The sequence below is a fragment of the Aethalodelphis obliquidens genome, unplaced genomic scaffold, assembly GCF_003676395.1.
Source record: "Aethalodelphis obliquidens isolate GAN/ISIS:26980383/991018 unplaced genomic scaffold, ASM367639v1 scaffold30, whole genome shotgun sequence".
NCBI classification, from domain to species: Eukaryota; Metazoa; Chordata; class Mammalia; order Artiodactyla; family Delphinidae; genus Aethalodelphis; species Aethalodelphis obliquidens.
This window is the reverse complement of record NW_020837974.1, coordinates 20,233,049-20,259,410: the sequence shown is the minus strand read 5'-3', so window position 1 is coordinate 20,259,410 and position 26,362 is coordinate 20,233,049. Positions and strand designations below refer to the sequence as shown.

Below are 26,362 nucleotides of genomic sequence, written 5' to 3'. Positions count from 1 at the left end.
TGGAAAAAGAAACCAGGTAATTGGCCAAAGGTAAACAAAGACCTGGAAGAACTGCTCTATATAAATGACCTAACCGCCTCTTTACTGCATGCCTCCTCATTCGGGAGGACGCCCACACCCTTTCTCTCTGGGGGCATCTCTGCCTTGCTTCTGTCTTAACAAACTGTTTCTCTGTGTGCCCTCCCATTTGTGCTATGTCTCTAATAATAAATTTTGTACCTGTTTTTACAGCTCTTGCCTCTGTGAGAAATGCATTTTTCACTGGGGACAAGAGCCAGGGGGTGTGGTGGTGGCTGGGATTCCTGGTTTTTATCCAGGCTACCCAGGTTCAATTCCTGGGCAGAGAGTTAAGATCTCGCTTCACGCCACCACTCACTACTGCCTCTCCGAAATCAAGACAAGAGGAGTTCTCTAGACAGAGAAGGCTGCCCCTCCTTGGCTAGTCTGTCCTACTGCAATCAGGGTTGGGGGAGGGGTGGTAGGGGGCAGAGGGGAGGGCACTCGGGCCTGGGCTGGGACCCCAACATTTTGCCCAGATATAAAGGCTAAGTTGGAGATCCCCAGAGCGTGATAATGAGTTTAATGAGTACCAAGCCAAGCTTCTACAGCCTTCTATATTTAAAAAAATGCATATCCTGGGGCTTCCCTGGTGGCACAGTGGTTGAGAGTCCGCCTGCCGATGCAGGGGACACGGGTTCGAGCCCTGGTCCGGGAAGATCCCATATGCCACAGATCAACTAAGCCCGTGTGCCACAACTACTGAGCCTGCGCTCTAGAGCCCACGAGCCACATCTACTGAGCCCATGTGCCACAATTACTGAAGCCCACGCGCCTAGAGCCCGTGCTCCACAACAAGAGAAGCCAGCCACTGCAATGAGAAGCCTGTGTACTGCAACGAAGAGTAGCCCCTGTTTGCCACAAGTAGAGAAAGCCCACACAACAATGAAGACCCAATGCAGCCAAAAAATTAATTAATTAATTAATTAAAAAGATCTGAAGGCTGAGAGAGAGCTGACCAGGCAAAAGGGCAGAAGAGCATATGGACAAGGCCTCCCTGGTGGCACAGTGGTTGAGAGTCCGCCTGCCGATGCAGGGGACGCGGGTTCGTGCCCTGGTCCGGGAGGATCCCACATGCTGCAGAGCGGCTGGGCCCGTGAGCCATGGCCGCTGGGTCTGCACGTCCGGAGCCTGTGCTCCGCAACGGGAGAGGTCACAACAGTGAGAGGCCCGTGTACCGCAAAAAGAACGAATTAGATAGAAAAAAGTGCATATGGACAAGAGTATTCCAGACAGAATAGCGGCACAAAGGAAGGCTTACATGGCGGGAGACAAGAGAAGGGGGCGCGTGTGGCAGGAATGAGTGAAGTGAAGCAGGAAAGGTAGATGGGGTTGGGAGGGGGGGCGGTCAGGCTGTGAGGATGAAACATGGCTTTATCTTGTTTCCCTCTTTCACGTCTCATTTTCCTACCAGGGCTCCCCGCTCCTGGGCCAGCCCTGCTCAAATCTCTCTTCAGCAAAGCTGCCGGAATGATCTTTAAAAAAAACACAAATCTGATCTTGTCACTTCCCTACTTAAAGCATTTCAGTGGCTCCTCACCTTCCACTTCATGAAGACCCAACTCATGTCTTCGCTAATGGACCCCCACTTTGTCCAGGAACCCAGGGAAGAGCTGGCCCCGCCCCCAGCTCTGGGTCTGACTGATCTATGGGGACTCCCCCACCCACTTCCCCGAAGGGACAGGTTGAAGAATGGGGAAGTCACGAAGGGGAAGGTGCTGGAGAAAAGTTTCCTTGCTTTCAGGGAGAGAGACACAGAAAGCCACGCTCTCTCTGACAACATGAAGTGCAGAGAGGCCCGAGCACTTTAGGCAGACAATTGTGAGCAGAGAGAACCAACCCAAGGCTGTTGCCAATGCTGGGGCCAATAGAACAAAGAGATGGAAAGACCCTAAGTCCTCACTGAGGTCACTGAACGCTTACTTAACCAACCCCAGAGCCTGCCATACCCCCGAACTTCCTGCTTTGCGGGATACTAAATCTTCCTTTTCAAGCTGGTTTGAATCTGGATGTTTTGCTATTTGCATCAGATGGCACCTTGATACCCTTAACCTGGCAAAGAAGGGCTGTTTGGATTTCCCTCTGCCTGGTTTCTCAGCTACTTCTCCCACTCCCTCAACTCCTACCCTTGGCTCCACCCAACTTGGTGAAATTCTCTTTCATCCTTTTGTTTGGAATACCTTCCAACCCCCACTGATCTGGAAACTCCTACTCATCCCTCAGAACCCAGTTCAAAGGTCACTTCATCTGTAAAGTCCTCTGACATCTATGAACATGAACGCATGAACTACCCTCTCTGGGTTCTGCCCTCACCCAGGAAGTCCTCATTTTCTAAGTATTTATTATCCTGGTCCCTGGGAAGGTAGGGAATTTCATCATAAGACAAACATATTTAATCAATTAGACAATTTCTAATTTAGGTCCCACTAAACACCCCTCTATATTGAAGTATTCCATCTATCTCAGTCTTCAAAGTCTTTGTCAAAGGTCAGTCTCTCACAGATAGCTGGATTTGGTGCAATTTACAGGCAATACATCAGATAGCTAACTACAACTGCAAATCTTGCAAAAGAGATGTGATTCCCCAGAGTCAATGAAAGTGAAACTGGGAAACTGTTGGAATCTGGCAGAGTTAGATCAGCTGATAATTGCCACTTCTGAAGAAACTGATCTGACTGATGAAGGCCTCAAACATTTTTTTCATCATGAGAGCTTACCTGACTCCCTACTATGTGTCAGACAATGTGTCAGGTGCTATGGTTACGACCAAGAATAAGAAAAACTTATTGCCTGTCTCAATCTTATCTTTAGAGTAAGACAGACAATAAACATGTACAAATACACTATATAATTTCACATAGTAATAAGCATTATGAGGAAAAAAATAAGCTAGGATAAAGGCAATATGAATGAGATTCCAAAGTTGCCTACAGAAAAATAGTAATTTTCTGGCAAAGGTATACTCTAAACTCCATGGAAAGAGAATACGCTCAGGGGGAGGAACAGCCCTCTCCATCACTAGAGTGGTCTCCTGCAGCCATGATTGCTTACATGACTCTGTCCCACTGGCCACAGTTGATTGGACCAGGGGTAGACAGCTGACCCAAGCTAGGCCAATCAGATTCTCTCCTGGGATTTTGGACATGGAATACTAGTTATTGAATTGGCAGTGTAGCAGAGGGGAGATGATTCAGCTTTAGGGCTGGGGCAGTTGTTCGACAGCTGCAGAGATAAGAGAAAGCCAGCCTGCAGAAGAAAGATGAGAGTAGCAGACACCCAGACAGAGACGAAGGTTAGAAACTGCAGTTTCAGAGGGATAAAGGTGAGTGTGTTGGGTCCGAATAGGTTTTTGGGTACAGATTCCAGTCTCTTGTAAAGTCCAGCTGGAAGTCCTGCCCTTGGGATCTGTGGGTCCTAAATCTTCCAGTAAATTACTTTCATGGTTTAAGTTAGTCTGAGTGTGTTTCTATGTGTTGCAACCAAGGATGAAAGGATGAAAATACTGGTGATGAAAATACTGGTGATGAGGATGACTGCAATTGATAACATTTGTTGAGTGCCGGGCACTGTTTTAAGAACTTTACATATGTCATCTATTTTGATTCTTACAATTTGCTGAGACAGATACAACTGTTATCCCCATTTTAACAAATGAGGAAACTGAGCTACAGAAGTCACACAGTAAGTGGCAGAACCAGTTTTTGAGTCTAGACAGTTGGCCTCTATGGCCTTCACTTCACTATACTCTGAAAAAACACTGGGGGACGGACTTGAGGTTATTTAAACTGTGAAGTCCTTCTACACATTCCTTCTGATCCTGAGCAAAACCCCAGAGCAGAGGATACATGCTGCTTCTCAGACAACTCAGTCCAACCGAGAAAGTGGCCACAACTTTACCGACTCAGCAATTTGATCACTCATTTTGTTAAAACAGTCAGATTCCCTAACCAAGAGCTAGAGTTTCTTGTAAGCATACTTGATGTCTTAGAATCGAAGGCTCTGATGTCACTCAGAGTGACAAGAGTTGAGGTTGGACTCTGGGTTGTCGTAAGCCTCATACTAAAACCTCAGAAGAGTTGATCAACTTTTCTGAGCCTCAGTCTCCCTATCTAAAACATAGAAACAACAACCATAATAATAATGCCTGTCTCATGGGGTTGTGAAGATTTAAAGAGACGATGAACTAAAGTGTTTACCAGCATAATTTTTTTTAAATATTTATTTATTTATTTTGGTTGTACCGGGTCTTAGTTGCAGCATGCAGACTCCCAGTTGCGGCATGCATGCAGTATCTAGTTCCCTGACCTGGGGTCGAACCCAGGCCCCCTGCATTGGGAGCATGGAGTCTTAGCCACTGAACCACCAGGGAAGTCCCCTACCAGCATAATTTGAAACCCAGAAGTGGTTGAGGCTCATGTGAACGCAAAATAAATTGCAAGCATTATTATTCTGTGTCCCCTTTGGCGGAACACCTGTTGTTTCTGCCATTGCCCCTTCTTCTGGAAAAACCACCCTACTTCTCCTTGGGAACTTTTCCTCCATTGGATATATTGCTGGCTGAGGAATGGTAACATGACCTCAGTTAGCCCAACCACTCTCTTCTTAGAATCTGAATCTTTAGCTGAATCATCCAAAACTGAAAGGGAAAAAATACAGAGAAACCATAACAAAAAATAGTTAAGAGTTCATGTGTTCCCACTGAAGAACACAGACAAGACTGGCCATGAGCTCCTGCTGCCTGCATGCTCAGAGCTTCCCTGGTTCCTGTCTTTTCCAAGACCTGGTTCTTTGGCTTTCCCATAGAGTCTATGACTTTTTCACAAATTTAAACTCCCATAAACTTAAGTCTCCAATAAACCTAAGTTAGGCAGAGCTGGTTTCCATTGCTTGCCATCAAAGAACTTTATCTGATGTACTTTTCAAGCAAGGATTAGGTCTCTGTGAAACTCAGCAAATTCTTTAATCCCCTTTCCCTATTCCCCTGGAAAAGGACAGTGTATTAGCAATTTCTTACTGGGTAACAAATTATCCCAGAGCTAAGTGGCTTTAAACAATAAATATTTATTATCTCATAACTGTATGTCTGAAATTCAGGAGCAACTTTGCTTAGTGGTTCTGGCTCAGGATCTTTCAAGAAGGCTGCAGTCAGCACTATTTACAATAGTCAGGACATGGAACCAACCTAAATGTCCATCAACAGAGGAATGGCTGAAGAAGATGTGGTACATATATACAATGGAATATTACTCAGCCATAAAACGGAACGAAATTGTGCCATTTGCAGAGACGAGGATGTTCCTAGAGACTTTCATACAGAGTGAAGTAAGTCAGAAAGAGAAAAACAAATATCGTATATTAACACGTATGTGGAATCTAGAAAAATGGTACAGATGAACTTATTTGCAAAGCAGAAACAGAGACATAGAGAACAAACGTATAGATACTAAGGGGGATGAGGGGGTGAGATGGATTGGGAGATTGGGATTGACACATACACACTACTATGTATAAACCAGATAACTAATGAAAACCTACTGTATAGTACAGGGAACTCTATACTCAATGCTCTGTGGTGACCTAAATGGGAAGGAAATCCAAGGAAGAGGGGAATATATGTATACGTGTGGCTGATTCACTTTGCTGTACAGCAGAAACAAACACAACATTGTAAAGCAACTACACTCCAATTAAAAAAAAAAAAAAAAAAAGAACGCTGCAGTCAAATGTCAGCCAGCATTGCAGTCATCTGAAGGCTTGACTGGGGCTGGAAGACTGACTCCCAAGATGGTCCATTCATACGGCTGTTGTCCAAAGGCCTCCGATCCTTGTCTCTCTGACTGTCTTCACAGTGTGGACGCTGGCTTCCCACAGAGTAAGGGATCCAAGAGAACAACATGGAAGCCATGACACACCACACAGAAGTCAGCCCTATTCAGTGTGAATGCCAGGAGGCAGCGATGACTGGGGGCTACAAAGGGGAAGCCCAGTAGCTGTGTAGGGGTCTTTGTAGCCGGCCACCATCCTCCTTCCACTTCAGCTATTCCTATTCACCCCAAGAAGAACATCTCATTTCAGAAATCCACAGACAATGATTTACAAATGATGGGTGGAAGAAGGAGGCAAATATGAAGAAAAAGATGCAGAGCAGGCAGGGTAGAGGTCTCCAGTCCAAGGACCGGGGGAGAACTGGAAAAGAGGAAGAGACAAACTTTAGGGAAGGGAGATACAGGCTGCCCCAAGCCCAAGGACAAAGAGTAGTATAAAACGTTAAGTGTTCCCCCTGGGCAGATTTGTGGGTTCTTCCCTTATAAGCCCCAAAGAAAGTCTAACAAGCCACTTCAGCCCAGCTTGTCAGTCATTGCTCCAGACTCAAACTGGGGGCTTCCCTGGTGGCACGGTTGTTGAGAATCCACCTGCCAATGCAGGGGACACGGGTTCCAGCCCTGGTCCGGGAAGATCCCACATGCCATGGAACTAAGCCCGCATGCCACAACTACTGAGTCCACGTGCCACAACTACTGAAGCCCGTGTGCCTAGAGCCCGTGCTCCACAACAAGAGAAGCCACCGCCATGAGAAGCTCACGCACCACAACGAAGAGCAGCCCCCGCTCGCCGCAACTAGAGAAAGCCTGTGCACAGCAACCAAGACCCAACACAGCCAAAAATAAATAAATTAAAAAACAAAGTCAAACTGGGCCCGAGAACTGGGACCCAGGGATCCAGGCTGCTGCCAAGCTGTTATGCATGGGCTGAGTTGTGTTCCCCTCAAAACTCACACGTGAAGCCCCAACCTCTCTGTACCTGAGAACGTGACAAAATTTGCAGACAGGGCCTTTAAAGAAGTGATTAAGTTCCAACTGGGCCGTGAGGGTGGGCCTTAACCCAATCTCACTGGTGTCCTCTTAAGAGGGCCTTTGGACAAACAGAGGTACCGAGGGCACACACAGAGGGAAGGCCTTGTGAGGAGAGAGCAAAAAGGCAGCCGTCTGCAAACCAAGGAGCGAGGCCTCAGGAGAAACGAAACCTGCCAACACCCTGATCTCGGACTGCTGGCCTCCACAACTGTGAGAAAATCATTTTCTGTTATTTAAGCCACCATTCTGTGATATTTTTTCATAGCAGCCCGAGCAGACTAAAACATGAGCTGCAACTGCTCAGTGAGCCAGCTCCTAACCTCTGCTGTGTACTGTGGTGTCAGAACCATAAGTGAGGCCTTCCTTTCCAGCGTCAGGTAGGTGAGGGGGGCTCGGTGACCCTGGCCAACTGATAAGGATGGGCCTGGCGTGGAGCCATAAATGCACCTGTGCACCCAGAGGTTGTGTGTCCATTCTTGGTTCCTTCCACAAGCTTCCGATGGGCCCCAGGCCTCCTGCTCCTCCCCTCTGAGGGCAGGTCCCACAAGAACAGTTCCTGTGGCCACCTCTGCTGTCCTGCACACCTTCTCTCTAGCTGGAAAGCACCTTCTGTATTCGTTCCCGCACTTCCTTTGGTCCCAAGGACAACATCATCTCAGCTACAGGAGGTCCTTGCTAAGAACAAAAAGAGAAAACATTGCCTTAAGATGCCTGAGGAATGAACACCCAACTTGGTCTGCAGAAGTTACCCCTAGGCCAACCCCAGCACTGCTGCCTGCATCCCAAGGAGCAGAGTCTGCATTTTACGGGCTTTGATCTCTAAGGATGGGTCCCAGAAGCCTGCTCTTGCTGGGTTGGTAGGTCCAATAGCCCCAGTCAACCGCCGGCTCCATGAAGGCAGGGAGCACATGTGTTTCACTCACTACCGTATACACCGTACCTAGTATGGTGCTTACACATGGTAGGTACTCAGTAAGTATTGTCTGTTGAATGACTGAATGAGGGGGGTGGTCATGTTTCATTCATCTTTGCAGCCCCCAAACTGAGCTTAGTGCTGCCGGTGAATGTTAGCTGAGTGGATAAATGAGGGCTCCAGGGCACAGTCCAGCCACCCGCCTCACCAGCTGTCCACTGAGGGCCACTCGGAGGAGCTTCATCACGTTACTGTGTTTGGTGCCTTCCAGACCTTCTGACAGCTTCTTCAGTTCTCCGTTCAGCATGTCCTGAGTTAAACTCATACCGGGTCCTTCTAAAAGCCTAGAAGAGGGCCAGTCTATAAGGGGCCAGCATGGGCCAGTGGCAAGTGGGTGGAAGGGAGGACTTCAGAAGATTCATCCATCAGCTACAATATACATTAACAGCACAACCAATGTTCAAGCCTGCCTTGTGGGTGGGGGATATCTACTACCCCCATCCCCATCCTAGTTGCGGAAGAAACAACCACCAAGAGACTACAAACACAGAGAATCCAAGCAAGCGGGCATAAAATAGGGAAACTAAGAGGAAACCATAGAGGATTTACTGATTACTACCTGTGCCATGTAATCTTCATGCCTCAGTTTTCTCACCTGTAAAGTGGGAATAATAAGTGTCTGCACCTCACAGGGCTATGGTGGGGCTAAGTTAAAACTTGTAAAGCACTAAGTACATTGCCTGAACAGATGGTAAGTACTTGAAAGGATGAGCTCTTATATTTCAATAAAAAGTTAAATATTAGCTAATATTTATTACATCCAAGAGCTCAGAGACATTGCAAGAGGATCTGAAAAGACACTTAGGATTGGGTTACACATAGGATGGAAGAATGAAGCCCTCTGGGAAATGATCTGAAACACAGCTTCAAGACTTCTGGGGGATGTAGCGGAGAAGAGCAGAAAGAAGGAAATCGGGAGACCCCAGCTCCAGTAATGTCCCTGCCGCCAACTTGCTACAACCATTCTTTGCCCACAAATGAAACACTTAAGGAACTAAAACAGGCCAGCAACCATTCCCCCCTTTCCTGGCAGTCCAGCTGAGACCCTCTCCCCAAAGCACGTTTGAGCTCAAGAGAAAGTCCCCAATTAGTCAGAGCACGACTTGCAAAAACTTCGTCCCAGCCCTGATTCTGAGTTAGAGCAAGAGACAGGAGCAGGGCAGGGGGAGTCATTCCACACGGAAGAGGGACCGAGGCTGGAGATCTTCACTAGTGCAGACGATCCTCGACGCCACCTCTGACACCACCTGCTCCCGAAAGGGCCCAGACACTCCATTCCCCACATCAGCTCAGGGTGGAGGGCTACCGGCTCAGGGACTGGGTTCATGAGGAATTGAAACAAAAAGGCTTTTAGTGCAGATTTCCTTACTCACTCCAGTACTTGAGCAATTCAGTTTCAATTTGAGAAACATAATCATCTGTATTGCATCTTAAAACCGGACCACATGATTGCTATTTATGAAATGGAGAAGAGGAAATATTGAAAATATGAAATGTAATGTGGTTTGCAGCAACATGGATGGACCTAGAGATTATCATACGAAGTGAAGTACGTCTCAGAAAGAGACAAATACCATGATATCACTTATATGTGGAATCTAAAATATGACACAAATGAACATATCTACAAACCAGAAACAGACTCACAGACATAGAGAACAGACCTGTGGTTGCCAAGGGTGGGCGGGGTGGGGGGAGGGAAGGATTGGGAGTTTAGGACTAGCAGATGCAAACCATTATGTATAAAATGGATAAACAACAAGGTCCTACCACAGAGCACAGGAAACTATAGTCAATATCCTGTGATAAACCATAATGGAAAAGACTATGGAAAGGAATACGTATAACTGAATCACTTTGCTATATAGCAGAAATTAACACATTGTAAACCAACTATACTTCAAAAAAACCCAAAAATGTAATGTGGGAAAAAACCAAACACACTCCTCAATGTCACTGTGGGGAAGCAGGCTGCCAAGGAGCTGGTGAGAGTAACAGGCCCCAGGCAGCCAACACTGGCAGCCAGGGCATGTTAGAGCTGGTCCAGGCCTTGGTGTGGGCACAGAGGGACTTCCAGAGATCCGGCAGCTTCTAAATATTTGGGCGTCAGCTTTCTTGCCTTCAGTGGGAGCCCCCGAGGGTCTCTAAAATCTAATCCCATGGCAGGGGTGGGGAGGTAAGACATTAGCCCAGTGAACTAGAACTAACAGCCTCGTGTGGAATGTCCTAAATTAAGGGAGTATTATTACTAATAATACCTCTTGGGAATTTATCCTGGAGATTTACTTGTAAGGGTGCTTAATGATGTCTATTCAAGGTTACTCACTGTGATTGTCTGTAACTGCAAAATTTGGAAGCAATCCAAATGTCCACCAATAGGATATGAATTATATAAATCATAGTAAAGTGGTATAAAAAGGGAATAGCTGTAGCTGGGAAAAGAATGAGGATGCTCTTCTAAGCCCTGGACAGATCTAAAGATAAATTGTTAAGGGAAAAACAAACAGACAAACAAGCAAAAAAACACATATAGACACTTAGGGAAATACAGCCATTATTTTGTAAACTTTAAATGAAGTATAATCTATAAAAATACTGAATCACTATGTTGTACATTTGAAACTAACATATTATAAATCAACTATACTTCACTAAAAAAATAAAAATAACACAAAAATCCCACCCAAAAACAACAGTGTTATTGTATCGTATTTTTTTGGCCGCACTGCTCGGCTTGCAGGATCTTAGTTGCCCATCAGGGACTGAACCCAGGCCCTCGGCAGTGAAAGCACTGAGTCCTAACCACACCAGAGAATTCCCTGTATTGTACCTTTTGTGTAAAAAAGCTGAAAACTAAGGGTTATTTAGATATAGTTATGAATAGTAGTAACATCCAGAGAGGGTTCTGGAACAGGGCAGACAGGGGACAAGGATTAAAAATGGGACTCCTGATATATGCCTTTCAAAATAATTTCTAGGTTTTAAACCTAGAGGTTCAAGAGGTTTGAATGTATTAATAACAATTAAGTTTTAAATTCAAAAAATTGGAAGAATGGAGCTGTATACACATTTCCTTGAATCCACAGACGTTTCACAAAGGAAGCTGCTGTTTGGGACTGCCTTTCTGCTGGGGGCTGAGTAGGAGGGAAGACTTGTGATGGCTGCTTGCTATCAGGGGCTGTCCAAGTACTTTACACCAAAGATAAGCAACAGAGAATATGACTGGACATACGGTCTCTCGCCCCAGCCGGCTTGCGTCTCAATCCCTGCTCCTTCAATTTACTAGCTGTATTATTTTAGACAAGTTACTTAACCTCTTTGTGCCTTGATTTCCTCACCTGCTAAAATGGGGCTAACAGGAGTTCCTTTATTAGGTTGCTCTGAATTCAAGTGTACACACACACATAGCATGCACACGTATCCGTGTACACATCTAACGTATATGATATATAACACAGCATGCTGTAGGCACATGTGTAAGCAAACCCACACGAGTGTTTGCTATTATCTAATTTAATCTTTATAACTCTCTCCACAGGCCCTAACTCTCCCTGTGGAACTACCCGGCTCCATCCTCAGCCCATGTGCTTTGGCTGGGTTGGGGGCGGGGGGGGGGGTCCACTCAGGGTCCCACGTATGACCTAACCTAAGCCAGTCAGCACATCACATTCTCCAGGCCTCAGTGACTAGTTCGGAGACAGAAAAACCAGGCCAATCAGGCCCCATCAGAGTGACTCTTAGGACACAGCTGGAGCCGGAGGCTAAGGTTTTGCTGTCTTAACCACCACAGTGGAGACTGTGAGAGAGGCTGCTTCTGCCCCTGGTATCCTTTCTCCCTCTCATGTGTACTGACACAATTTTCAGCTGGGCACCTGGTCCCCAAGGTAAAAACTACATTTTCTAGACTCCCTTGTAGCTTGGAGTGGCCGTAAGACAGGTGTTCGGGCCAGCGGGATGCAGGTGGAAACGAGTGTGTCACTTTTAAGTCAAGTCCCTAAGGGGGAGGAGTATCCCGTCCCCCTCTCCCTTCCCTCATTCTTCCTCTGGCTGAATTGTGAGCCACCATGGACCATGGGGACAAGAGCAAAACCCAGGGATGACAGGACCCTGGAGATGTGGAGAAAGCTCTTCAGCCCAAACTGCCTGCTCTGGATGCAGGTAAGGGAGAAAGGCGCTTGTCTTGTCTGGTAGAGCATCCGACGCTCCATCTACCCGATACAGAACCCCTGCAGAAGGAGTAGCGGGCGTGGAGGAGTGGGGGAGAAAGTCAAAGGGGCAGAGGGAGAAATTAGGTCTTGGTGCCGTATTTTTGACCCCAGCTTTAAGCTGGACCTCAAGTTGGCTCTTCTCCTAGCCTCTGCAATTACGTACACCAATCATTCCCCCCCTTGCTTAAGCCCGTTTTGGTTGCACTTTGTGCCCTCGTAATCTGGAGAGTTCTGCTACTGTTAAAATAAGACCTCGTATCATCTCCACCCTATAGATGAGGAAATGGAAGCTCAAGGACGTGCAGTCACTTGGACAAATCGAAGCCCCCTGGGCAAGTGAACTAACTGGGCCAGCGAGGGGTGGGGCGGGAACGGAACCCAGGTGGGTCCGATCCCAGCGCCAGACCACCGCCTCTTCCTGGGAGAGCCTGGGCTCCTCAGGGTCAGCCCTTCCGCCAAGAGAGCCGTGAGTGATCGTCTCACGGAGAACCTCTTGCTAGCTCTGGGGCTGTACTGCAGGCCTGACAGCCGAGCCCTGGAGTGAAGGGGGCCCTGGTGGGGAGAGAGGGAAGAGAGGTGCAGAACCCTGAACTCAGCCTGCGGACACTCACCCCAGCACACGCTTGGCAATGATGTCCACCTTCTCCGAGATGGCGCCCAGCTGCGCTCGACTCACAGCAGGGCGAGTCCACAGGTAGGAGTGCGCTGGGGAGACCAAATCCTGCAGGTGGCAAATGTGACCCTGGGGGAAGAGGCGGTCACTGAACATCCTGGGATGGGGCTCTGACGCAGCGGGAGGGGGAGGAGTGGGGCGCCACCCGCTCCCTGGGTCCCCCCGAGCTCCCGACACCACACCTGTCTCAGCAGGATGATCCTCTCCACGTAGGCTGCGTCCAGCACATTCCTGTCTTGCAGCTGGCTCCCGAATGCCTCCTCCACGAGAGCCTGTAGCTTCCCCACCAGCTGGCGTCTCTGGGTCTCATCGCTCACCAGCCGGCGGAGGTGCAGCCTGCCGGGGAAGCCAAGGGACCGTCCTGCCACGGGCATCTCCAGCCCAGACAACCCTCTTCCCCAGTGGAGTGGGTGGGGTTTGAAGAATGACACCTTCCAGCTGGAGCAGAGAGGAGGGTGCCGAAGGTCTGCCCGTCCCTCTGCTCCCCAGGGCCTCTCACATGGCCCGCCACCCTCCTCTGAGCTACCTGCCTGGCCTCAACAGGCACCTGAGTTTACAAAGCAGAACCTGGCGGTGCCTGCCTCCTCGCAGAGTTCAAAGCATGGGGCTCTGGAGCAAAAGGGCAGAGGTCGAGAATATGGATTTCTAGGATTCAAAGCCATGTCCAGACGGCAGAGTTCTCTGAATTCACGGCTCACAGTTAAAAAGCTCAAGTTTTCCTGTCAGGTCAAATCTTTCCCTTTTCAGAATTCTTCTAACCGCCTTGTTCCCTCCTTCAGAAGCAACAAAGCCTCTAAGACTCCAAGCCTCAAACCAGGCCCTGTCAGTCCTGTCTCTGGGCTGCCCTCACCCTGTCCCCAGCACGACTGGAGGGACCCAAGAGAGCGAGCAGCGAGGGGCCGAGGGCCATTCTGTAGGCACTTGGGCCCCTGTCCCTGCCGCAGAAGAAAGGCAGGCAGCAAGGGACTCTTGATCATCTCATGGGCTCTGAGACTGCACAGGCCTGTGGGTGAAGCCAGCTTTGCCAGATGTCTGCAGCAAGTTACACAACCGTTCGGAGCTCAGGGTGCTTGTCTGTTACTGTGGGAACAACGGGGCCTCCCTCACAGGGCGCTGGGCAGAGTAAATGAGGAGCTGTCTGTAAAGCACTGAGTACCAGGCCTGCGTTACTGCCACACCCGGCAGTTGGAGACGGGCAGGGAGTCTGAACACAGGGTGGAAGGATGAGACCGTCTGGGAAGCAATCTGGAGCACTCACTGGCCCAAAACCATCACTTTCTAAAACGAATGAAGAGAAATCACATGAAATTTGTACTGAAACTGTTTCTAGGACCTCCTTAGTAGTTAGATGAGACAGTGGGAAGAAAGAAATCAGGCTTGAGATAGTCCACGGCCTGGGACGTAGCCAAGTGCTGGATAAATGCTCGTTACCATCACTACGTCCACCACACCACCAGCACTGCTATGACAACTGCTATCTTTACAACTGTTACTGAAATAATCATAGCAGTGGCTCGATTACAGAAACAACTAAAGAGAACAGCTTCGGCTGCACAAAAACTGAGGGCATCTATCCCAAGCAAAAGCCCACTGCCGTCTCCCTCTGGCTCCCCCTCATGCTTTGCAGAGGACTGGAATGGGTCACAAAGTATCTCCCCCGTTCCAACTCCATTACTCCCAGGGATATCGCTTTCTCCATGATAAGAAAGGTAGAGAACAGGCTGCATTCAATGTGCACGCTGTTTGCTCCTGAATGCCCCACTCAAGAGATGCCCACTCACAGTGGTTAAGAATCCGCCCGCCAACGCAGGGGACAGGAGTTCAATCCCTGTCGATCTCTGTTCAATCCCGGGAAGATCCCACATGCCGTGGAGCAACTAAGCCTGTGTGCCACAACTACTGAGCCTGCGCTCTAGAGCCCGTGAGCCGCGACTACTGAAGCCCATGCACCTAGAGCCCGTGCTCCACAACAAGAAGCCACCGCAATGAGAAGCCTGCACACCACAACGAAGACCCAACGCAGCCAAAAATAAATAAATAAAAATAATAATAAAAAAAAAGATGCCCATCATTACTGTGTGAACTTGAACTTGGGCTGGTTATTCAACTTCCTGACATCTTGCTCTCCTTGTATGCACACTAGGGCAAAATCATACAACTGACCTTATGTCTGATGTGGGAAGTACATGAAGTAACGTCCTTGACACACCCGCAGTCGATGTGAATCCCCTGGGCTCATGCCATAAAGCACCGAGAAGAGCCTGCCCCCAAACCAAGGCTCAAGAGAAGACATCAAAGAGTCCCTGGCCCTTAAGTACGGACCTGTCCTCTGGCTTTCCCTCTAATGCCCTTAGCCTGAGACGTGGCAACAGTGATCCAAACTGTAACTGTGGCTGGAGGTTTCGCAGGGAAGAACTACTTGAAATGTAAAACAGACGCCATGAGACAGCACTGTTACTGTGTTGGCTGGGTAGGGGAGGGGCTGAGCAGGAATAATGGTGACTACAAAAACCGTACCTGCCATTTTACTGAGCGCTTTCTATGTGCAAAATAGTTTGAGGCTTAATTTAACTGAACAATCGCCTAAGGTGAGAAAACATTTTAGAGAAAAGAGGCTTGAGAAGGTTAGGTGACTTACCAGTGGTCACATGGCACTAGACACCTGAGCCCATGGTCAAAATCAAGTGTGTGTGACTCCAGAGCCCACCAGACCTTCCACCGTGGGGACCCAGCATCAGCCGGTGAGCCCTTTTCTCCTGGGGGTGCTCCAGATTCCCCGCTCACCTGTTGAATTCTGGGAGCTTCTCCAGGTCCAGCAGGGCCGAGTGGCAGGTGACCCGGGTCAGGTCAAACTGTGTGATCAGCTCTGGCAAGGTCTTGCCCATCTGGTTCTCTGCAAGTGAGGCAGGCCCAGCTGCTCAGCACCCACCCCCCACCCTGCCATTCCACCTTCAATCACAAGGGAGGCTGCCCAAACAGATTCGACTTCTAGGTATTTTATATACCAAGGGCCCGAGTGAGCTTTCATTTGCAGAAAGGGTTCTGTCACTAAAGAACAAAAAGCTTGAAAACAATCCGGCTAAATCAACCCTCACGGCCCTCAAAGACACGAGCTGCAAGAACAGCCTGCTCACTGCCTGGCTGCGCCCCAGGGATCTGACCCGACTGGTTTTGGATGGGGTCTGAGCAGGACTGCATTTCACAAGCTTCCTGGTGGATTCCAAAGTGCAGCCAGAGTGAGAAGAGCTGAGGCACGAGCTGCTTCTCACGAGCGGTGGCCCCATCTCACGCAGTCAGTGGGCATCCTGGTTAGGCTTGAGCCTCTGCCACAGCCCTCACTAGCTGTGTGACTTCGGCAAGTTACTCAATCTCTCTGAGCCTCACAAGCTTCTAACAAACAGTGGGGATAATAAATACCCCTCAAGGATGTTTTAAGGTTTAAATGAGATACGAGCAGAAAAAGCAGGAAGCAGACTATGGCCACATTTTCAGAAATCGTCCCCCCTCCAAAAGGTCATCCTATTTTGTGCATCATCAAGATGTGGGCCTAAGTCTTTGGTCAGCTTGGAATAAACTAGAGTCACAGTAATACTAGTAATACTGTCAGAGTACCTACTTGTACTTCTATTAATAATGTAATTACAATAATCACAGGATCTGTAATTTTTGTGCTGTTGTGTGGCAGATACTGTGCTGGTGCCTCATAGTCAGGAGCTCAGTGAACCCTAACTTAACCCTGTGAGGTAGACACTTAGCCCATTCTACAGATGAGGCAACCGAGGCTCACAGATCGTAAGATCCTTGAGGGCAGGGATTACATCTACCTCGTTCACCATTGTAGCCCCAAGCACGTAACACGGTGTCTGGCTCAATAAACACTTGTCAAATAAGAGAAGGAACATGTATAAGATCACACAGCCAGTGGGCGGCACAGCTGGGACTGAAGGCCAGGCGGCCTGACCCAAGGCCCTGGCTCTTCAGTGCTATGGTTCCACCAGTACCTCTTGGGGAGTGGGTACCTGCAAACCCTGAGCCGCAGCTGGTGATGATATCAAGCAAGGCATCTGGCAGGAAGCCGGCGGCAGCAAAATGCTCCAGGAAGATGTCCCCTTGCCTCTTGGACAGTTTGCTGCCATCCCTGTTGAGGAGCAGGGGCAGGTGGGCAAAGTGCGGGGGCTGCCAGCCCAGGGCCTGGTAGAGGAGCAGATGCTTGGAGGTGGAGACCAGCCACTCGGAGCCCCGCAGCACGTGGCTGATGCCCATGTGGTGGTCGTCCACCACACAGGCCAGGTGGTAGGTGGGGAAGCCGTCGCTCTTCAGGATGACTGGGTCCCCCTCCACACTGGCCACCTCATGCCGATTCCAGCCGTACACCAAGTCCTGGAAGGCAGGCGCCTCCCCCTCCAGGTGGAAGCGGATGGGAGGCTTGGGGTCTTTGGCCAGCTTCTGGGCCACCTGCGCCTCGCTCAGGCTCCGGCACCGATTGTCATACCTGTTGGGAAGCAGAGCAGCACAGTAACTAAGAGTTACTAAGAGTAGTGGTGACGGGCGTGAGCCCTACCTTTGCCTCTGATAACTGTATGACCTTGGGCAAGTCATTTACCTCTTACAGCTGTCTCCTCAGTCTTGAATGGGGATAATAAGGTTATTGCGTGGGAGAACTAAGTGAGATAACATAGCACAGCAGTCACAAGCCTGTTTCCCTTCTTCCTTGCTAATGAGGAAACGTCAAATGTCACCCAAGGGGGTGAATCATGACTGATTTTGCTTAGCATGCAATCTCATTCCCCTAAAGCATTGACCCATCACTGAGATTCAAAAAAAAGTATGCTTGTGGGGTAGCGGAGGATGAAGGTTCTGGGAAAGATTTTCTCTCTAAGTGAGAAGCGGGCGAGCCACAGGGTGCTGCAGCCACTTGTAACTGATGGGGGAGGGGGGCAGCAAGGGACGCAGCAACAGGCCAAAATAGAGTCTCGCCTTCTCAAAGCTGCTGGCTTCAACCTGGAGTCACCCACCTGCAGACTTCTGCAGAAGGAGAAGATGAATGTCTATGTGGTTTATGCTTTGGCTACTCAAAGTGTGGTCTGTGGACCTCCAGCGTCAGCCTCACCTGGGAGCTTGTCAGAAATGCGGCATCTCAGGACCTGCTGGACCCACCCTGGACCTGCTAAATCAGAAGCTGCCCGTTAACTAGACCCTCAGGTGATTCTTCTGCACATTGAAGTTGAGAAGCTCTGGTTTGTCCCTTTTAAACAGAGTATTTGTTACTTGCTCCCAAAAGCGTCCTAAATGATACACAATGATACACAACAAGTGTTACAACTAACACTTGTAAGTACCATCCTTGACACTGAGCTAAATGTTCAATCGTAAATGGCTGTATGGGACTTCCCTGGTGGCGCAGTGGTTAAGAATCTGCCTGCCAATGCAGGGGACACGGGTTCGAGCCCCGGTCTGGGAAGATCCCACATGCTGCGGAGCGACTAAGCCCGTGTGCCACAACTACTGAGCCTGTGATCTAGAGCCTGCGCTCTAGAGCCTGCGAGGCACAACTACTGAGCCCGTGTGCTGCAACTACTGGAGCCCATGCACCTAGAGCCCGTGCTCCGCAACAAGAGAAGTCACTGCAATGAGAAGGCCGCGCACTGCAGTGAAGAGCAGCCCCCACTCGCCACAACTAGAGAAAGCCCGCACGCAGCAAAAAAGACCCAATGCAGCCAAAAATCAATAAATGTATAAAATAAATAAATAAATGGCTGTATGGATCCAGGATAGGACATGATCGTAATTTTAAAAAAAAATCTTCTGTCAATGGGCAAGTAGACCGTTTATGATTAAAAAGGCAATGCTGCAGCGGATGGCACGACCTTGCATGAGCATCCAAGCCCTTGTCCAAATAGTTCACTGAAACTGGAACTTGAATGTTACGATGCTGATGGGAGTACAGCTAGTAGAGTGCCTCTAGACAGCATCTATCAAAGCTATAAATTGACCTGCAATTCCAAATCTAGGGAGGTAACCCAACAAACACATTGCACATGTGCCAAACGATGTACGTCAACATTATTCATCACCGTTCCCTTTTTTTAGTAACAAAAGATTAGAGATAACATAAATTTCATTAGAAAGGAACTGATCAAGTGAGTGATGATACAGCCCTGTGATGGAATACTACGCAAGCAGAGGAAAATTTATGGACTCGTACAGACCGATCCTCAAGACAGTAAGTGGGATCTGTAAACTGCATGACACGTATCTTGTGGGCTACCATTTGAGCGGGGAAGAGGAGAATGATCCCTGCCTCATGGTGCTTTTGCCATGTCCTCCCCGCCCTTGAGCATGGGCTGGACCTAGTGACTTCCTTCTGATGCACAGAGCACGACACAGCCGTGAGATGTCACTTCCCTGATTAGGTTATGCAGAAGCTGTAGCTTCCACCTTCCTCACTCTCCCCTGCCTTCTCCCTGGCTTGCCCTGAGGAAAGCCAGCTGCCAAGCTGTGAGCTGCCCTGTGGAGAGGCCCACATGGCTCGGAACAGATGCCTCCAGGCAACAGCCTCGGAGAGGCATGGAGGCAGATCCTTTGAGTCCAGCCTCGAGGTAACTGCAAGCCTGGCCAAGACCTTGACGCAGCTTTGAGAGCAACCCTGAGCCAAAGGAGCCAGCTAAGCTGTGCCCAAACCTGACCCACAGAAACCCTGAGATAAGCCAGTTGGGGATAATCTGTTACACAGCAAGAGCTAACGAACACATCCACCCCTGGGGAGGCACCCGTGACAGGCTGGGGCTCTCACCGGGGTGTCTGATGGTTCCTTAGGGCCTCCCTCTTCAGGAGCTCCAGCCGCTGGGGTGAGCAGAAACACGGGTATGCAGCGCCGCTCTTCAGCAGAGCTTCGGTGGCCTGGGCGTAGAGCGCAAGTCGCTGAGACTGCAGGTAGGGCCCTGCAGGACCTCCCCGGCGGGGGCTCTCGTCAGGGGGGATGCCTACAACATAGGCAGAGAATAATCACCAAACGGTAATAACTACGATGCATAAGACACTGGTTCCCAGGCACTGTTATAAGCGCTTTACACATATAGCAAAGCTTCTAACCCTCCTGACAATCCATGAGGCTGTTACTCTTATGATTTCCCTTTTCCAGATGAAGAGTTAAAACACAGAGAGGTTAACGCTCAAGATCATGTGGCTGGTGGATAAGGAGTCGGATGGAGGTGCACTGGTTCCACGGCCCATGCCCTTACAGGCACGTTCTCTCCCTCCATCCTTGCCCTGGGGAGGGAGAAGCCAGCAGGGCTGGAACAGGGGACTTGGGAGAAGAAGCGTGGTTCAGGGACAGCCCATTCAGCCTGGCTGGGCTCCTGGCCCTGCCCCTGACTGGCTGTCACGAGGGATAGTGCCTTGCACCTTCCAGGCTGCTTTTATGTTTTGTGATCGCTGTTAAAGCTCAAAACCACCCCACCCAGTAGGGGCCGTTATTACCCCCATTCAGTAAGGAGGACATGGGGGCGTAGAGGGGCTGTGTTATGTCACCTGGCCAAGGACCAAAGCCAGGCTAGCTGGCCCCAAGTCCGCACTCTTAACCACTTGGTGGACTGCCTCTTGCATTCCTTAGCCTTTCTAAGCCTCGGTTTCCTTCTCTGAAAAGTGGAGCTGAGAGTCTACTGTGCAGAGTGACCGAGACGTAAACGCACCAGTGCTTACACAGTGCTTAGTGCAATGGCTTCATGTAGAACAGCTGCAACATACGCTGTTAGATTAAATGTGACCTATTATAAGCGAACCGCCAACCCCAGGTCTGGTTTCCTCAGGTCACAAAGGATAGATTTAACTTATAAACGCTTCCGGGAGAGGTAGGGTGGACACAGAAGAGCTGGATGACGGTGTTTCTGCCCTGAAATGGCTTTCAAACAAATTAGGAAGAGGACAGGGCTAACCCTGCACACCCGACGTCACACAGACTCTGGAGGCTGAGGGGCCTGGGTTCAAGTGCACTGGCCAGCTCTGAGGCCAGGCAAGACACCTACCAGAGCCTCCATTTCCTCCTTTACAAAAGAAGGAAACAAACATTTACTTTCTGCTGAGGGTCATCACGAGGCTGGAATGGGACGGCCTACGGGAAGGGTTTGGCGCTTTGCCTGGCACATCTCGGTGCTCAGCAGGTCCTGGCTGTGACCATCGTTGGTACTGTTGGTATTGGTATTTCTTCATTTGTCAGAGAAGGGTGAGGGGGTGGGTTAGGTGCATCTGGGGCTCCTTCCTGATCTACCCTTAACGTGTCCAGCATTTGGAACGCTCCAGGGTTTAAGAAAGACTCCACCAGGAAAACTGAAAACAGAGTCACATAAAAAATAGTATGTAAATGTTCACGGCAGTTTTACTCATCATAACCAAAAAGCAGAAACAATCCAAATGCCCAATCACTGACGAATGGATAAGTAAAAAGTGTTATTTCCATACAATGAATATTGTTTGGCATAAACGGGAAAGAAGAACCAATTCATGCTACAACATACACGAACCTTATGCTAAGTGTAAGCCAGACATAAAATGAAACGTCCCAAATAGGCAAACCACAGAGACAGAAAGTAGGTTAGTGATTGCCAGGGGCAGGAGGGAAGGAGGAATAGGGAGTGCCTGGTGCAGGGTTTCGTTTTGGGGTGATGGAAATGTTCTGGAATTAGAGAGTGGTGGTGGATATACAACTCAGTGAATAGACTAAAGACCACTTTGAGATGGTGAATTTCATCCTATGTAAATTACATACCGATGCCCAAAGCAAGAAGCTCCAGAACTGAGCCACCTGGGGTGTGGATCCCTGCCCTCTGCCTCACCAGAAGGCTCACACCGTTGTGCCGAGCTGGGGGCTCCTCGGGGCAGGACACATCAGGCAGTCTTGCTCATCACGGTGCCCTCGTGCCTAGCACAGTGTAGCAGGTGCTCCACGCCACATGGCCAATCACGGGCTCCTGCCAACCTCCCTGTCCTCACGTCTCCAGGTCCTCTGCTTACCTCACCGTGCTTGGGCCACACTGGCTTCCTTGCTGCTCCTCAAATACATCCAGCACTAAGCTTCCACAGGGCCTTTGCATCTGCTATTCCCACTGCTTTGAGCATTCTCCCCCTAGGTAACCAGAGGGCTGGCCCCTCACTTTGTGCAACTCTCTGCTCTACCGTCCCCTCCCCGGGGAAGTCCCCCCCCCATCTCCAAGACCTGCTCCCTGCTGGTTTCCTCGCCTGCTACCTTTCCCTCCACATCACTTATCATCACTTAATACTGTAGTAAGAATGAATTCACCTGTTATTTATCTGTCTTCCCCTACTTACTGAGTGCAGGGTCTTGGTTCCATGCTTGAACACTATCACTACTATCATGACTTCGGTGCATGAATTCTTTTATTCAACTAATCTCAACTGAGTTTCTGCTACAACCTTCTACAGTAGAGGACAGAAATGAAATCAGTTTTTGCCCTTCAGGAACCCAAAATTTAGTTAATGATTTACCTGAGACTAGAATATACATGTCAAGACAGACTGGTGTTTTTGGCATTTTTCCTTGGCGAGCTTAAATAGTCATACCTGTTCCGACAGGAAGGCAGCTACTGACCTGGGGAACACAAATACACTCCTCCTCGTCCTCCCTGAGCTGAGCTGGCCTCAGGGCTAAACTTCCCTTAAAGAGACTGACTTAAGAAGCTGCACGTATTTTGTTTGGCTCGTACAATGTGGTTTAAAAAAAAAAAAATCTGAGCTCAGATTTAACAATGGGAAGTAGTCATCAAAAAACAAAAAAACCCCAGAGTTCCGGCTCCTCCCAGAAATCAGAAGATTTGACAAGCTGGGCCAGGAGTCCCACATCAACTGGGCTGGCGCTTTCTCGGGCTTACCACACCCCTGGAGACTCCCGGTCCATCTTCCACTTGGCCTGTGTTTCCTGCCCGCTCCCAGGAGGAAGTGAGATTCTGAGATAAAAACAAGAATCTCCAAACAGCCTTGGAGCTTTTTATTCTGCCCTGCCCCAGGAACTTCAGCATCTTTCCAGGTGGAACCTGCCACCCCAGGCAGCACAAATGTACTCATTCCTCCAGGGACTCCGTATTCTCCACCCTGGGCCACGTGAGAAAACCTTCAGGCTCCTTTTCCTGCTCCCTGCGCCTTCCTTGAAGAAGGGGCCTCTCCCGGCCAGCCTCACCTGCCCACTCCAGCATGTCCTCTATATTCTCCGCTGCCCCAGGCACAAGGCGGGTCTGATCCGTGTCCTCCAGCCTCAGGATGAAGCTCCCTCCGTGCTTCTTGGCAAAGACGTAGTTGTACAAGGCAGTGCGGAGGCCGCCCAGGTGCAAGAAGCCTGGCGGAAGAAGAGAACAGCTCAGACAAGATGGGGAAGACAAGGGGCAAGTAAGTTCTGCTTGTGACACAAGGTCTCAGGGAACATCAAAGTCTAAGAAATGGCACTACCCTGTCCCATCTCCCCGTCAGGCACCCAGGCAGGCAGGTTGCCACAGAAGAGGACTGGGCTGGTTGACTCATTTACCCTCATCCTGGAAGTGGAAGAACACTGCAGTTTTGGAGCATGTCATTGGGTAAAATGGCTCCAAATCTCCCCAACTGCACCCATCATTCTACTTTGACATTTGCCTTAAGGCCAAGTTTCACCCAAAGGAGAAGCAGACAGTTATTCAGTGAAGCCACATCACACATGCATCTAACTTATGCAAATTCAATGAAGTCCTTGGACAAAAAAAAAATTTAATTACTAATTAAAAGTACTGTAAGATTACATTTTGCCCATACCCTCTATGCACTGTACGTGACTATCCACATCATACATTTTAAATTTTGTCTACTTGACACTCTAAGTGCTGGCTTTAGATACTAACCGAAAGTAATATTCGATGCCACTGTATTTCTCTTCACCCAAGTTTAAACACTTAATATTTTACTTTTTCATCATTCCTGACTGAAAAGTTAAAGTGAACAGTTTTCCCAGGGCTGTCATTTCCCCCCTTACCCTTCCTTCTTTGGGCCAGGTGTAGTGGAATAACTGAGGACATGGAAAGGAGACGTGACCCATGCCCCCCCGCCCCAGCAAACTGGGGGCTGGCGAATAAGCCAGAACTGTAAACAGTCCTGATTGCTTTGAGCCCCCCCCGGCAAACCGGGGGCCTGCGAAGAAGCATTGAGTGCTTTGGGCACTGATCCATGAGATGTCCTCAGTATAATCAGAATGGTGGGAACACAAGGAAATGTACTTGTGCTACTTCAGTATAATCAGAATGGTGGGAACGCGAGGAAATGTCCTTGTGCTACTTCAGTATAATCAGACTGGTGGGAACGCAAGGAAATGTCCTTGTGCTACTTCAGTATAATCAAAATAATGGTGGGAAACTTGTGCTGCTTTTGCGCTCAAGGACGAAGCACGGCATGTTTTCAAGAAAGCCCATTATTGCCTGTATAATCAATAGAAACATATGTTGCTGCTTTGGCATTTCTGAAATGTTAAGAAAACAAGTCTTAAAATGTAAACATAGATAATGCTTTAATAAAAGCTACCACAGCAGGACAGACGGCGCTGCTTTGCCTGAGCGAACGGCAGCCCTCTACTGCTGTGCTTCGGCACAATTCATCTCGTGTGATGAGCTTGCTTTCGGCCCTGTCATAAGATAAACTACGACAGCCAGGCTACGGCCCTGTCTCCACAATGAGCTTGTCTGCATCTCCAAGTACAGGAGGCAGCACGGGATAGGAAATGCTTCTCTAGGGTCAGGTAGACTCCAGCTCAACACTGATTATGTATGTGACCTTCAGCTAGTTACAAGGCCACCACCAAAACCAGAGGTCCCCAAGATAGAGGACAGGGGTCCAGTAGTTGAAAGCAAGACCTTTTAGATCAAATAGACCTTGATTCAAATTCTGCTACCCCTTGGACACTCTACTTGACTTCTGTGTGCATCGATTTCTTAATTTGTTAGAGAGATTAACAACAAAAAATAGAAATCTTCCTTGCAAGGTTGCTGTGAGGCATAAATGTTGACCAGAGTACCCTATTAATTTTAGTTAGTATAATGATCTACATTCTTCTATCTGTAGTCAACAGCCTTTCCAACATGGGCTCTTCCCACAGATCAGCAAGGAAAGGAGAATTAAAATCATCACAATGGAACCTTCTGCTTATTAAGTGCTTTCCATGAGTACCAGTCCTTACCCCATGCCTCAGCTGCATTAGCTCAAACCATGAGGCAGGTACTATTACCAGCCCTGTTTGACAGATGATAAAACTCAAGAGGTTCAGAGAGGTTAAATAATTTTCTCAAGCCACACAAATAGGAAGTGGCAAAGCCAGAAACTTGGGCCCAGACAATTCCAAGCCTTGGCTCCCAAACCAGAGCTTGTCTGCAAACTGTTGGCAGTTCCCAACCAAGTTGACAGCAATTTGACAGAATAACTTTATATCTGTTGAATTCAATAGTCTCATATTTTGTATGCTTTTACGAGTTTCCTTTTTCTACTAATTTCTTTATATTGATTTTATAAAAATATTAGTCCATAATTGACTGTAAATCAGAAACGAGTCCTTTCACCAGGGGTGGTTTGAGAAGCATGCTCTACACGATACTGCCTGCCGAGAAAGACCCCTGTCACTCTTTGTAGCTGAGACCTTGTCACAAAGGTAGCTCTGTGACCCTGGAGTTCAGAATGAGAGGCACGCTTGGTGTGAAGAGGGCAAGCAGGTTGCCTTGGTGAGAAAAGAATTTGGGGAACTGGTGCGGAGGCCCTGACAAGATCGCCGCTAGGGTGTACAGTGGGGCCCTGCCTGACTCTCTGGTTTGCTAGGCTCCAATACTAATCACAGGCCTTTGTACCTCCAATTTCCTCTGCCCAGAAGGTTCCTTCTATAGGTTTCACATACCTAGCTCCTTCTTGTTATCTGGTTCTCAGCCCTTATGACACCTCCTCAGCAAGGCATCCCTGAGCATCCTACCCAACCCCCAGTCCCCTACCCTGCTTCATCTTCCGCATGACACACGTGACTGTTTAAAACTAGTTATTTTTATACGTGTTTGTTGCAGCCACTACAGTGTAGGCTTCTCGGGAGCGGGGGCCCTACTTTCTCCATGTCCACTGTACCCCAGCGCCTAAAACATTTTGTACTCAATACACATTTACTATATACACGAAAGAAAAAAGGGGCCCAAAGAAATGGTACAGTACAATAAACACGAAATTCCTGGCAACGTGAAAAATTTCCTCTCGTAAACCTATTTCTGCCTCTGTATAATGAGGCCGCACTACCCGCCCAGTCTGACTCCACCGGAAGGGATTCGCTCGGAACGTTCGGGGGGCGGGCAAGAGACGGTGGGCCTAGGCCTGCAGCGTCACGTCCGCCAAGGTTACCTGTGGGGCTGGGGGCGAACCGCACTCGCACCGCAGGCCCGGCATGAGTGCCCAGGCTGGCCTCGCGCCGTCCCAGGGGGCGGCCCAAGGCCTCTGGGGGCCTCCGGGGATGCAACAACCTCTTCAGGAGCACAGCCATGTGGAGTGGAACCGCACACGTGGGCTTCTCCGTGCATCACTTCCGGGGACTCCTCCCAGCAAATCC

At 49.0% G+C, this 26,362-nt stretch overlaps 1 protein-coding gene across 6 annotated transcripts; it reads right to left on the bottom strand.

Annotated features, from left to right (window-relative positions):
* Positions 1-6,647: 6,647 nt before the first annotated feature.
* EARS2 (glutamyl-tRNA synthetase 2, mitochondrial) lies at positions 6,648-26,330 on the bottom strand. 6 transcript variants are annotated; one of them, XM_027126641.1, is made up of 9 exons: positions 26,158-26,327; positions 22,955-23,110; positions 19,559-19,748; positions 16,785-17,257; positions 15,550-15,658; positions 12,948-13,203; positions 12,704-12,813; positions 8,033-8,168; positions 6,648-7,586 (listed from the first exon to the last, which is right to left on the bottom strand). In XM_027126641.1, the coding sequence occupies exons 1-9, from the start codon at positions 26,294-26,296 to the stop codon at positions 7,503-7,505; spliced, it is 1,653 nt and encodes a 550-aa protein (XP_026982442.1). In that variant the 5' UTR covers positions 26,297-26,327; the 3' UTR covers positions 6,648-7,502. The 6 variants fall into 6 exon arrangements, with proteins under 6 accessions (XP_026982442.1, XP_026982441.1, XP_026982443.1 ...); XM_027126640.1 differs by having other exon boundaries at positions 12,704-12,834; positions 26,158-26,324; XM_027126642.1 differs by having other exon boundaries at positions 12,704-12,834; positions 12,948-13,101; positions 26,158-26,322.
* Positions 26,331-26,362: the final 32 nt, after the last annotated feature.